The sequence below is a fragment of the Solenopsis invicta genome, chromosome 2 (genome assembly GCF_016802725.1).
Source record: "Solenopsis invicta isolate M01_SB chromosome 2, UNIL_Sinv_3.0, whole genome shotgun sequence".
Taxonomy (NCBI): domain Eukaryota; kingdom Metazoa; phylum Arthropoda; class Insecta; order Hymenoptera; family Formicidae; genus Solenopsis; species Solenopsis invicta.
In genome coordinates, this window is record NC_052665.1 from 16,220,130 (window position 1) to 16,235,066 (window position 14,937).

Genomic DNA, 14,937 nt, shown 5'->3' on the forward strand with positions numbered 1-14,937 from the left:
GATTTGTATGTGTGTATGTATGTGTTAAAAAAATGTATAGACAATTACGTCTTTGTATATCCGTATCTGAAATAGTTTAACGATATTTGCTTTCCTATTTCGGATCGGTATTATTAGATTCAATGCTATTGTTCTTCTATGTAACATAATATAAAATTGATATAGAGACAATAATTATCATTGGGAAGGAAAATTTATATTCTTAATTTATATTCTTAAATAAAATTCTTAAATCTCTGGAATAAAACAATCTCGTTGCCATCTCATTTTCTCAGACAGATTTAAATTAGACGATGAAAATTTGTGGCGAATTTTATCATATTTTTTATTTAACGATAGATTAATCTGAGGAAACTTTGAAGGCTGTTCTTTCCGATAAAATATCGCGAAAGCTCACAAGGGAGCTGCTTAATTCATAAGCATACAAAATATCTCGATTCAGTACATCTCTAATTGTTTTATTTTTATATTGCACAAAGTTGCAATAAGATTGAGTGCATCAAGAATATTTTTAGCCTTGTTATTAGAAATCTTTAATGAGAGGGAATATTGAGTTGCAGTTTTATTTTAAGAGCAACATATCTTTGCATCTTACATGCTTAATTAACTTAATTCCACATGGAGAAAAAAAGATTGTCAACTTGATTACATTTTTCAACTTGATTGAATTTATTGGAGTTTAAACATTTACGCATTTAAGTCAAACACATAAATAGATGAACTAAAAAAATTTAATTAATTTGAATTTACTCAATTTAATAACTTTTTTTCTCAGTATACGTGTGCTGTGTACACCTTATATTTTTTACAAGGCAACTGTCTCAATTATTGTCACTTTTTTTAATTGTAGTATCAGAATAAAAAAAAATATATATAAGCGTTATGTATTAAAAATATTTCAATATTAAGCTAAGACTATCATATAAACGTAAGTAAATACGTGAAAATAAATGAAAAAGCAATATTAGACATATGTGCGCTATTTAGGACATTGATTGGCAGAATTGTCAATATAGATTCAAATCTTATATTTTTTATGTCTTTTATAATATTTTTTCGTTACATAAAGAACCAATCAATTTTCGAATTCGTTGCTTTTATTTTGTGTATATTACAGTTTTTACTTGAATAATGATGAATAAGAATGTTTATCATACAATTAAAAAAATAAAATCACAAAATGAGCGCAGCAACCGCCACTGTGTGCTTAAAGAAATTGGGACAGTTGTCCTATAATAGAAATCGTGGAGAGATAAGGTCCTATCTAAACGCTCGTCTGCATTTCTAATCGCGAGAGCCTGGGATAAGTATCTCGCTCGCGCATAGTGAAAATAAATCCAATTACGTCGCCGGTTGAGCTGCCGAAGAAACAGCTGAATTCAAATTCTACGCAGCGGCGGTAATAAAATTTCCGCTTACGCATCGGAACGATTATTAAATTTGCGAACGCTCCGCTATGCGAGCGCTCGTGTGAAATAGGCCACGCGTTTTCCGCAGGGGTTAACGTTGGGGCTCCACAACGATGATTGCAAAAGTCCGACTATACGAGAAACTGGCTGCTGCTGCTGCTGCTACTGTTGCTACAGCAGCCGCCGCCACCGCCACCGCCGGCGTCGTCGTCGTCGTCTGCTACAGCAGCCGCCGCCACCGCCACCGCCGGCGTCGTCGTCGTCGTCGTCGTCGTCGTCGTCGTCGTCGTCATCGAGTCCTCAGCTCCCTCGGGCGTGCTGCTCGGCGCTGCGAGACGAAGCGAGGCGAGGCGAGCCCCGGCGTTTCCTCATTCCCTTTCTCTCTCTCCCTCTGAGTTTATTACAGGATACGAGAGTGGATAACTTAATGGAAAACTGCGAATTACAAAGCGCCCCGGCAACGGCGCCGATATTCCGCCTCGCCTCGCCTCACCTCGCCTCACCTCGCCTCACCTCGCGGACAAGGAGAACACTTCATCCGAGCGCTCTTCATTTACGTGAAACACTGGCACTTGTACATCTTTTATCCGTTGCGCAGCCAACTCGCGATCTCGACGTAGCGCGCGCGCGTCGCGCGTCGCGCGTCCGCGTCTCGCGTCTCGCGTCTCGCGTCTCGCGTCTCGCGTCTCGCGTCGTAAAAGGAGACCAAGACGACGCGGATGACGACTTCTTAATAAATCCTTTGAGCGGAAAACAACTCCCTTCCTCGCAGTCTGTTTATTATCCATTTTCTTTCGCGCGGATGCGGCCGTTAGACGCGACAGCAGGAACGAATTTCGAAGAGACCCTTTTCATTTTCTCTTTTTTTCATTCTTCTACCTTTCTCTTCTTTTTCGTACCGTTTTCTCCCGAACATTTGCATTTATTTTACGACAGCATGCATAATTGTATGTGTGTGTGTGTGTGTAAGAATCAGTATCGTTTGAAAATAATTGATAGAACCTTTGAGAAAAAGGTAAGTGTTTCAATAAACTGTTTATTATATCAGAAGATGATGATAATTCATCAGATAACTAAATAGTAATCATCAGTTACTGATATAATAATCAGTTTATTGAAATACTTTATCAGTTCTTTTTTTTTTTAAGGAAAGAGGCAGAATATCTTCGAATAAATAAATAAATAAATTAGAAACAGATCTCATGAAGAATTATGGAATAAACTGTAGCTCGCGGCTTATGATATTCGAAGTAAAAAGTGAAATGTACATTAGCAGGGAGATTGTTGTGTGAATCCATGTGGGACTTGTCAGGCTCCATTACGCTCTTACTCGATCACCAGTTCGGGAGAAGAGAAGGAAAAAAAAACTCGCGCGTTTCTTGTCGGAAAGCGCGCGCTTCGTAAAGATATTAAGTCAGGGGAGATAGAGAGAAAGAAAGAAAACATGTTGTTCTCCACGTAATTCTATCAACGACGGATTTTCCGAGACGATAGATCAGAAGGGCACGGCTCGTCGGTTGAAATTTTCCTCCACGGGAAATCCTCACGTGGAGGCAGGGCGGCAAGAAATTCGATCGCCGGGAGAGCGACCAGATAAAAATATCTTTCACGGGACATTACCGCGCGCGCTAACGCGTATTAATGACTCACCTGTGGCTGCGGGACGCACGTTAGATCTATGATGTCGCCCAGCAGGTCAGGGTCCACGACCCTGATGCCCGGCAGTATGGTGGAGCCGACCGGGGTGTCCTCCTCGGCGACCGCCTCGTACGGCACACCCAGGAAATGCGGCGGATTATCGTTCTCGTCCAGCACGATCACGTAAGCGTCCACGCCGACGATGTTCGGCTGCTGTCCCGCGGGCACCTCGTCCTCCAGAGTCACGCGGAAGCGTATCGTGTCGTTCTCCTGGAAACAGAAAGGCCGCGGGAGCTCGTAAAACGTCGCAAAATCCAGCTCGAAGCTCTGACTTCGCGAGAATTATTCTTTAAACTTTAAACAAAGTTTAGACTTACTTTATAAGAGGGTTGGCGCTTAGTGCGTTCTTAATTCTAAGTTCGAAAGCGTTTAATATTTTTTATCCCTTAGTCCGAAAGCGTCGTCAAATTTATGTGTTTAAATTAAAGATTCAGCGCAAGAGCGGGCTAATTTTATAATTCAGGTGTAAAATCGTACTTAAGGCGGACCTTACAAATTACGGATTTAATTCACTTTTCGCCTAAACTCCTGAACACTTGAACTGCCAAGTTAATTTCGAGCTTTGGAAGGACCAAACTCGAGGTACGAGATCATATGTAAAGTATGCAGAGTCGACCCTAAAATCGATCTATCCCTTTTGTCGCAAAAAGATTAAAAAAAAAATAGCAAAAACATATTACTCCACAAGATCGTAATTAAACTTTGTTTCCCAGAATATTATTCGAAATTAATTTTTGATTTTATTTTGATTTGAATTTATAAAGATATTGATTGGAAACAATAAAAAAATATTACTTGTACAATGTAATTATTTTAGTTTCACTAAATTAATTGCCTTATACAAGTAATATTTTTTTATTGTTTCCAATCGATATCTTGATAAATTTTTAATAAATTAATTTCCGATTGTGCAAATAAAACTGTTATCCATCTTTGGGTGACTGAGATCTTGCGGAAATTCATTGAAATGTGAATCAAGAGCAGTCAGAGTGTTAAATTGCAGTTATTTAACGATCTTAATACACGGCACGTATTTTGTATTTAATGCCTTTGACATCGCGCATCCGCGTATGAGTGTCGGGACACGTGCGATTTCAGACGTGTGCTGGGATCAGGAACTCCCTTCTCGGCATGGAGGAATTTTATTGTATCCCTTACGAAACCTTAAAGGAAGGCACACGGGTCTCGAACGTGCCTCGATTCGTACGTGAGAGAGCGTATTTCCTAACATCGCCGTTTTACGAGATCGATCATTTGCGAACGGGTCTTCGCAAGTCCCATCCCTTGGACCATCCCGACGAGTTTTCTTCTCTCGACGAAGGGAAGTCGAGAGTTGTCGCAGCAAGTGTGGTAAACGCCCGGCTTTATTGGCGGATTTGTGCGACGGAAGCTCCACTGTATGGCAAGAAAGGGACAAATCCACCTCCGGATCTCGCGACGCGCTCGTTCTTTCTCTTCGCAGTTGCGAGCAATTCGACCGTTTTTGATGAATGCATTTTTCATTACGCGTATTGTTGCGTACTTCACCGTAGAGACGTGCCGCGCGTACGCTCCTCGATGGATAAATACGTTATACGTGTTGGAATATTCCCAAGTTTACGAATATACAGTCGAGTCTCGAGACTCTCATTTGAGAAGAGGCGAAAAGAGCGAAGTCCTAATATTGAAAAAGCAGTTCCAAGTCTGCATCTTTAAGCAACTTTTCAAAAGTTTCGTAGACAGTTTCAGATCTCCGGCGAAGTTTGTCGAAAAATAACGAGAAGAAAGGCAACTCCGAAAACAAGATAATATCTCCCCGTAAGATAATAGAAGCGTTTTCATTCTGTTATAATTAATTCTAGTGCTAGCATGAGCTAACATGACTCAAGGGACAAAGAGTTATTTATTGTAATTTTGCCTTTTAAATGAGAAACAGTGGAAGTACCATAAAATCAGGAACTACAGCAATTTGCTGAAAATATCGAAACGCTCGAAAGGAGTTCAACGAAAAAAAAAAAGAAAAGAAAAGAAATACAAAAGGCTGCGAAGTGTCGTTTCGAATAGGTGCCGTTCGCGCGGAAGTTTTGGAAAAGACGGAAAAGTGGGTAGCACCGAGGGTTTAGTAGTAGCTAACGAGGTCGAGGGTGGAAAGGTGGCACTCAAAGTTCTTGTCAAGTGTGTACGTGTACCCAATTGCGCATGCATTAGAATATATACATATTTACGCGGTAGATAGTCTCCCAAAGGCGTCATGGCAACGGAGAACAATAATAATGGCGATACACCTGACGGCAAAGTTGAATTTGCTTGTAACATATTAACGGTGCAAGTGCAGACACGAATTTCCTCATAAGAAATCGATTACTCACGCGGTCTTCAACGCGTTACGCGATGATTTGCAGATATTCGGATTATATTTCAAGACATCAACAATATAAAAATTTCGTAGAATATTCTAGTATTACGTTTAAATATTTGTAAAAATTTCAGCACAATTCACTTTTTGGTTTGAGAGTTATTTGATTTTTTGTTTACTCTTGATTCATGTGTAAAATTGCGTTTTACAATACTTATTTGCAAATTTGATGAGCAAGTAACATTATCAATTAAAATTTGTACATATACTAATAAGACTCTAATAAATATTCATGCAAAAATTTATTTAGGTCCATTTACTCGTTTTATAGTTATTTATTTAAAACTGCGGCAAAATATAGTGATTTACGCTGCAAAAACCATTACAAATCAAATTTTTCATTGTTTTTATTACGCAGCGTGAAAAACGTTCAATGTATAAAAAAAAAATAATATATATATATATAACGCACATATATAAAATATATATTTAAAAATTTACACGCCGTAAAAATTATGTAAAATTATAAATAGATTCCGTGACGTCGAACGCGAATTACAGATACTACAGGTCGTTTCGGAGGAAGGCTTAAGACGCAATCAGACAACAATAGCTTCAGCACTTAATTATGAGAAGCGGTATGATGAATAAACATCGCTAAGTGACTGCAATAATGCCGCGGGAGTAATTAACAACGGCATGCGAGTTATAATCCGCTTGATAATACACTGTAACACAGCATTGACGTTATCATACCTACTGTGTCCCAGAAATTACAACGCCAAACGTCGAAAATTTCCAGTCAGGCGGATAATAGCGCGTGTCGAATAATCACATAAACATAATAATGTCAATAATGCTCGCAAAACTGTCTATGGCACGAACCAGAGCTCGATCCAGAAGGAAAACGGAGGGTCAGAGGGAGAGAAAACGACATGCAACGCGCTGACTTATTTTTTTGTTTTGCCATCGCATCGGTTTTGCGGAAACTCGACGCATAATGCGTGACGCGTGGGGTGCTCACGCACACGCGTGTAACATTGTAATTTCAACTTTCCAACTAACCGCGCTTCCTCTGCGCGAGTTTCAAGCTGAATCACGGTATTCCATCTCGCTGGAGATTACGTCGAACAGTAATTCGACATCCCGTTTGAGAGCGAGGATGATAAAAACACTGTCACGTTCCGATGCGTCTTGCGAATTTAACTTGTATTAGCTTTACACTTAGAATGTGATGTATATAGAATAAAAAAATGTGTCGCGATCCAATATTCAATATTAAATACAGAAGTAGAAATAACGAGATATAAGATCAGATCTGTCAGGGCAAAATTAGCGGTGTTCCATTTCTGTAACGTTATTTTTCAACGGCGAACTTTCTCAATTATTTCGCAAATACGATCACTTTTGTAAAGTCATGTTGGATGTCTCATTACTCTCATTTCAGTACTGCAATAAATACTCAACGTCTCAATAATAGATTTATCAGAAATAGCCAAGAGTGCATATACGTTTTCGAGAGCTTAATATCCCTATATTCCTTTTCGGAGCAGCCCAAATAACATTTTCTTAGTATAAAAATATAAAATCGGGCTAGCACATCTAATTTTGCCCCCCGATACGATCCACCATGTCCTAAAACTTTATGAAAGACAATAAATTAAACCTCTCGATTTTACAATCCGGATCCGGGCGAAGACTATGGGTGGGAATTCGAGATTGCGGACGAAGCTTTTACAAAAAATACAGTCGTTCCTTCCGGTTCGAAGGAACTTGCACGTAAAACGCCTTATCGTAAACTCTTCGCAAACACGCTGGACCTTTCTCGTAAATGCGGACAGCGAAATGCGGTGCTCGCGAAATAACGCGGTCAGTGATATCAGCGACGGGTCAAGCACGGATAAGCGCGGGTCGCGGCAAAGGATGAATTCCTCTAGAAATGGAACTGCGGGTTTCATCTCGCGTCTCCACGAGCGCATCGGGCGGGAAGATTTCTGGCTGCGAGTCCGGTTGACCGAACGTAAAGAGTGACGGCGTTATTATCACGCGCGATGCACGCTGCACGGCCGCGGGCTGGGCCGTTGAAATTACTTAAAAACGAATCTGCCACCTGGTCGACGGAGCTTCCGATGGAATTTCTGAAAAGTGTTTTCTTGAACCGCTACGGACGGTGCTGACAATCGCACGCTACGACGGTTCGATTCGTTTCATCGTTTGAACTATCGACACTTGCGCGGGCGAACGTGTCACGAACACAACTGGGTCGCCGCCGCATTCGATTCGCTGCATTCTGCTGGATTCTGTCTTCTGCTGATAATTGCGCGAAACTAAACAAATAGTTTTCAATAATACCTTTCTTGACTCCGAGAGAAGTCGTTTGGTAAGATCAACTAACGTTTGGTTGAATGAATTTTGTAGTTACTGATTTCGAAAACTTAGTTACATTTAACAAAACGTTGAGTAATTTGTTGTATGGAAATAATTATTTGGTTAAGGGTACAAATTGTTTGGTCAAAGCAACTCTAAAACTCATTTGATCACTATTCAATCAAATGTTAGTTGAGTTTTACTCGAGATTTTACCAAATTTTTCTCAGTGTACAGTGATTTTTTTTTTACAAAACTGTACGTATTTAGATGAATTCATCATTTTTGAAAAGGATATTACTCCAAAAATTTCAGAAAATATAAAAGATATTCAGTAACATTAATGTGATCGCACAAAAGCGTTCCTTTATCTCATTTTATGTTACGTTATTTTCGTATCAATGGCGAGTTGCGAAAAAGTCTTTTTTAACGAAGCATGCAATGAAATTTCAGCTTCAAAAATTTTATTTTATCATCTATTTAAAATATTAATAATATTTTAATAATTTAAAATTTGATTTTAAATCCACGAGCAATTATGTTACTTTATTTTTTATGTAACAACAAAAAAAAATATGAATATATCTATTTCGATTAGTTTACATAAATAATTTGCATTTTATTTGTTACTATTTTTAAAATTTGATCTGTATTTTATATTATATCTTTCTCATTTTTACACTCTTTTTACTTTTTCGTTAATACTGAAGTTGGGTTTAAATTTTGGAAACTTTTGTTAATTGGACACATGTTTTTTAAAAGTCCTGCATAAATTAAAAGTCTTAATATACATTCATATCGAAGTAATTAAAAATGGATATTCAATATTATCCTTTATTACCCTATCAATCTCATCTTTGTTTTTCATCGAATGGTTAAACAAGAATAAAATATGGGAGTGTGTGCTGACGTTGTTTCTGAACGTAGACTTAACAGATGAAAATAGATTATTCTTTTTTAAAATATTTTGTGAAACTAAAAATGTATTCTTTCTAAACGAGTTTTGCACAGCGATATTTTATGCCGACCATGTTTCATTTGGTGTTTGCAACATTATATTACGTTATAATTTAATGTAGGCAGTGCAGTGTAATGTTTGGTACTCAACTGCAAACCTATACATTATGATATTTAAATAATGTGAATGAAAACGGTAATAAAAAGTGACGATGTGCATCTCTCAATGATCAGTATTTATAATTTGTAATAGTGTGCTCTTGTATTAAATCATGATTGGCGGAAAATTGTTCCAATTAATTCAATAATTTTAAAATTACATTTCCGTTCACACTTGTGGAAAATCAATTCTAAAGTAATCCTATAATTTCATCTCGCTTATGTATTTTTATTAAAAAAATGAAGAATATCCGTTACTAATTTATCCTTTAGAAAAAAATTTCCTCTGAAGGTAGGAAATAAATTGAAAATACAATCCTTTTTTTTTCGAATGTAATAAATGATATCCAAGAAACGGATCTCTTCGCATATCCAATATTTGTCGTACATCAAGCATCGCGATGATGCATTAAGGGAAGAGATGCGATACAATGGCGCGCGCTGCAGAAAGTAACCGCATCGACGAGATATACACGGGCGTGGAAAGGGAGGCGGGTAATTGAAATGGCTGGACGTCGGCTGGAAGTTGCCTGTTTCCATTTCGTTTGCCATCCTCTCGTATCCTCGCGTGCCTTTGAGCAACTTCCGAAGCTTTGGCGAAAGACAGACGAACGGACGGACGTACGAACGTACGTTTCCGCTTTGCAAGGAAAAAAAGAAAAAAGAGAGAGAGAGAGAGAGACGAATAAGAAACGGACCAATTTTTGCGATCGCGATCTTCCTTTACGCTGTGTTACGATCGAGAATACGCGGCAGAGAGCCACGTTCGATAGTATCCCGATTAATTATAGCTTATTCTTAGAGAGATTACTGCTGTGGCGATTCCCGCGAAACGAGCAATCCCGTCGGAAACGAGGGATTTAATCGCATCGACGACGGTGGTCGTGTATGCATCTCTATCAAATGGAAATAAATACTTTGATCGTTCCACGTCGTTCCGCTCGCGCGTTCGCGATCGTTCCTCATTTGCGATATTAAAACTATAATTCACGCGCATTCGTGTGTGCCGCGCGCTTCGGCGGAATCGCGCACGGACGGACACCGCGGCGCGGCGTCCGTCGGCGACGAACGTCGGTCGCGGGATTCAGCCGTGCGACTAAATGACCGACGAAAAATCGAACAACTCGACGGCATTTCGTACGGCTTGCGTGCGACATGACAAACGCCCGGCGGTGAGGTCTTCGCTCAGTGGGTGCTTATCTGGGGGCGAGGGGAAAAAAAAGAGAAAAACGCGGTCCGCCGTCGCACCCGATGAATTACTACGCGGCCGGCTGATACGCGATCTTATTATTTGTTGCGAAAAAAAGGGGGCGAACGAGCGTGCGCTGCGAGTTTCGAAACTCGAAGATAAGTTTACGGCCGCAGCGCGTTACTCTTTTTCGCGCGCTAACGTTGGGATCGTTCGTTTTAGAAAGAGCTTTTATTGCAAAAATATTAAAAGTAAATTTTCTTTGTACATGTTGCTCTTTTTATTGTGCATATAAATGTAGATTTGTAAAGAGAGGGATCTAATACAACCATCGATACTAACGTAGCAATAAAAGGATTTGATGGTAAGGTAAATATACCAGTAATTGGACGTGTAACTGATGTAGAGTCAAGATTGTTTAATTTCGTTTAAGATTTATAATGTAAAATGATTCACTCATATAATTAACAGAAAGATGAAATATAAAACATCATTACTGATAAGCAAAAATATGTAAAATTTTTAAACTGTTATAAAAATAATGAAAATTCGTAAAGCACTGAATGAATATCCGGACAATCTAAGATCTTAAATACTTATTCTTATTTATAAATGTAAGAAATATTATTTTGACAAACGTACAAAGTTTCTTAACAAATTTTAAGAACATCAGAGTAAAGATTCTAAGACCTGGCCGTTTAACAAATTAATTTTTTTTATAATATTAAATTTTATAGCATTTAAAATAATCTTGACATTTAAAAATTACAATTAAATTTTAATATCACAAAAATAAATTTTAACGATAAAAAGTTTCCGTGTAAATCTGTGGGCGTAGCATACATATGTTCACTCACTGGAACATTTATCTTGCAAGTTATTTTTATATAATTTCGTATAATTTTATAATTGTTCTATATGCATACGATCATCTTTATAAAACACCTGTTTTTTTTTCTTGTTTTAAAAAATTCTAACATACGATCAATAACTATATTATGCACAAATATATTTTACGAAGATATATCCATGATCCAATGATGACCTACAAATACGAGTGAGATTGTTGAGAGAGGCTAATCGGTACTCAACGTCAACGACGTGAGCTCCCGAGAATGACCCGCTTATAACGTAACACGCTCGTCGATTATTCGGAATTAATGGTATTATCCTCCCTCCCCTCACCCCCGCAATGCCTCCGCGTATGAATTGATCTGGATCGACGGCAATATCTACGAATGTGGCATACATCCACTGCAACGAGATGTGTGTCGAAATGCGTGCACATAATCGGATCTACGGTTCTTATAAAGTCTCATTACAGCAATTGCATCATTATCGTTATCGGTTTCATTATTGAAATTTCATAAACTCTAGTTTCGATGCGGAAAAATCTCGAGCCGTGTATTAGAGGAGAGGGCAGATAATGACACTCATTTTCACTTTATTAAACAACTTTGTTAATAATTAATATTTTGTATTGAAATTCGAACGATTATATTCGCCAAAGTGGTATTTAATAGTGTCTAGATTCAAAGTATATGAAATATTTATTACTTAGGGTGTGATTTATAAAAATATGACGCATTGCATAATCGGTTAAAAAAAAAGAGAAAAAGTTGTGATAATATGATTTGTCCGAAAATAAATTAAAAAAAATTAGTTCAGTTTAAGAAACGCACATTATTTTGTTAGAAAATTATATGTTTTTAATTTACCATTGTTTAGAATTTTTCTGCGTTCAGAAACATTAGAGATATAAATATATACCATTTTATCCTTGTTTCACATTAAACAACGAGCATAAAATGATATCTCTAACGGTTCTGTGCACAGCTCTCTAGAATGACAATTGATTTATCGAAAGAATGTTTCAATATGAAAATTTCGCTTAAAAAGCCACATTGACAATATCCCATGTTATTGTTCAATTTTGCATAACTCGAAATGTGTACGCAGCCAAATAACAATTTTAAATAACAAAGAAAAATACATTCGAGTGTTCATACATTCGTGTGATAATATGCAAGTTTAAAAACAATAAAGAAGTGTGTGCAATCAAGTGCTAAATGTAACTTGAAAAGTTTCAAAGTGTTCAATAATAAAGATGTCTTATAACAATTATCAACTATTGTATATTGACGTATTAGCGCAATTAAAGAATGGCGGGCTCCTATACAAATAATTTCATAACCAATTATTAAAATTCGTCGCCTAATAACGGAGATAATAATCGTAATATCCATAGTAGCCACAGTATCTCCTTCTCCTCTATTTATTTTTAATTGTTTTATTGTATTTTATAGGACAGATATTTTGTATTTTAGGTGTATGAGTACTTCTGGTTCCCTGCCTCACTAAGTTTTCTAGCAATTCCTTATGAGCCCCTTGCGACTGCAAAATGTAAGTGAAGAAGTTTTTCAATCGTGTCGCTTACGCGATTCGTCAAAAAATTCAATTCGATGAAAGCCGGCTCGGTCGGCACGCGCGTTGTTTAACGCAGGCGTTGTTTAATGCAAGCGACTTTCTATTTTGCCTACGGCCCCGGCGCGACACGGTGTGCACCCTGTCGCGTTTCGCTATCGGAATTTTAATCTGCACGAGCATGCAGGGCGCGGTGGACGCGCGTCGCCGAATGCGAAGTGAAACGAGCGCGAGGTACTCGTGACAGAGCGTTTGACATGACGACAATTCCGTCATTACGCCATCGACGGAATGCAGCTCGCCTGTGTGAAAAGCGCGTCCTAACTTTTCGTCCTCTTCACCCCCACACTTATTTTCCCGCGTGAATTCCGCGCCGCCATCGATTATTTATTCGGATTAAATGGAAAGGAATTTTACGTTCAAATGCAATCGCGTTTGTGCCCGAGAGGCTGCATTCTTTCGCGAATTTTCCACTCGCGATTACGTGATTCAGAAAATCATTATTGCGAAATTACAAAAAAAAAAGAAAAAACCGGTTGCAATGCAATGGTTTAGCATTGCACATGCATTTAGAATCAATACACTCGGTATTGTTTGAATATTTCATTGAATTCAACGTCCTACTTTTTGACACGTTTTAGTCGAAAAACAAAAATACGAGTACGATGATTGTTGAAAACAAAGTTTCAGTCGGATTTGACAAATGACAGTGGGCTATTTGAAATCGTAAATACGATACCGTAGATACGATTTACAATATTTGTCGTATTAAAATTATTCCCCCATATAGCACCGATATAAAAGATGAATTTATGCAAAATTAACGATCTCCTGTCCGCGATCTTTTTTATTTAATGATTTATTTAATAATTTATTTAGAGCTCTAAAAATAGTGATGCCACGTTAGTCGGACGATATTCTTGCAATGCAATCATCAAATATCACGAGTATCAGAAATATGGAAAATTGGAGAAGCTTATAAAGGAATCTGATGTCACGCGTAAAAAAGTTGTCTGTCCTGAAAATTCAGAATTTAATATCAAATAAAAAACGGGAGGTAGAGATGATTTATTGATAATTTATTTCCGGCGATAAAATATTCTCTAAATAAAAAAAAAATATATATTTATATGAGAGTTCAGCAAAGGCTAATGTAATATTGATCTTTTTAAAAATTTCATTCGCATTATTGCTCGAAACCTGATCCGCGTTACAAAGCACGATTTTCATGGTGGCTCTCGCTGATGTAATAAAATTACGCTCCTCAAAAAGTTCCTCTCATAAAATTATGAAGACAATTACGGTTAATTGCTTGTCTGCAACAACGTCGTCATACGAGAATCCCTGATGATTTTGCATAAAAATTGTCTAAAAAAAAGAACGAGCATTTAATGAAATGAAGATCGAATAATGTACATATTACGTAACATGAATTTATTTTCGACAGTGCACAGTGGACGTTTCTTCTCAAAAGGAAGCTAACTGGATTCGCTGACGCCTAATACGCCCAAATTGCGCCTTTGAAAAATTCCTTTCGCCCAATTACTCGCGCAATTATCGCCAATTATTCGTCGTGTATATCGCGACGTCACAATGCAGAAGCTCCGAGCGCGCTTGTGCCTCACGCAAAATCGAACGTCCGTGTATGCACTTTCCTGCGCGCATCGATAAGAGCGTGAATTCACGCGATAATTGGGGCTGACGGCACGCACACGTTACAACGCGATCCACGATGCGAGGTGCACACGAACCGGCAGACGCAGACTTCGTCCCTCCGTTCGGTCCTCGTCGCTAAACTCGAGTTTAATTCCGCGCGAATTAAAAGTTTCCTTCCCACGTGCGTTCTAATCGTAATTAGCTCGCGTCTGCAAGCAAGCTACGATTCGTTTCACTCCGTCGCGGATGTACGGACGTCGAATCCCGTAATATCCCGGGGATACGATCGTTACACTCTAATAGGTCGCGTACGTTCGCGAACCTGAAATCGCTGAGCTGCGATTTTTATTTCGCACTGCGTTTCCGACGATGTAACTGTCGACTAACGAGCGCGTATCACGTTTTCTGCGTCGCCCATTCGCGATAGTGATTTCGGTCTGCAAGCTTCGTGACACACCGATGATTGCCTCAACGTTCATCGCGAGAAAGCACGAATTTCGCGCGAAAAATCAAGACGCGACAAAATTGCACATCCAGCGTGAGGGAGCACGCTTCAACTTATAATTAGCTGAATAATTGCTTTACATCCATCAAGCTTCTTTATTGAATAGACTTGATTTTGTCGTAGGGATAACGGAAGATTGATACTGCGAGAATAAAATTGCAATGGACCACGAAACACATGGTGCACGTTAAAATCAAAGGACTTAATTGAATATATTACTCGATGCTAAAACGCTGCAG

General features: G+C 38.4%; 2 protein-coding genes across 5 annotated transcripts in view; one reads left to right on the forward strand and one right to left on the reverse strand.

Moving 5' to 3' along the window:
• Nucleotides 1–13,062, forward strand: part of LOC105197502 (ribonuclease P protein subunit rpr2) — a 33,395-nt gene extending 20,333 nt beyond the window's left edge. The window contains exon 5 of the mRNA XM_039445785.1: nucleotides 12,441–13,062. Within this exon, the coding sequence (XP_039301719.1) occupies nucleotides 12,441–12,448 (8 nt within the window). The 3' untranslated portion in view covers nucleotides 12,449–13,062. The remainder of the gene's footprint in view (nucleotides 1–12,440) is intronic.
• Nucleotides 1–14,937, reverse strand: part of LOC105197501 (cadherin-87A) — a 216,313-nt gene that overhangs the window by 19,268 nt on the left and 182,108 nt on the right. For all 4 annotated transcript variants that reach the window (XM_011163907.3, XM_039445780.1, XM_039445781.1 and 1 more), the window contains exon 6: nucleotides 3,060–3,317. In XM_011163907.3, the coding sequence (XP_011162209.1) occupies nucleotides 3,060–3,317 (258 nt within the window). The remainder of the gene's footprint in view (nucleotides 1–3,059; nucleotides 3,318–14,937) is intronic.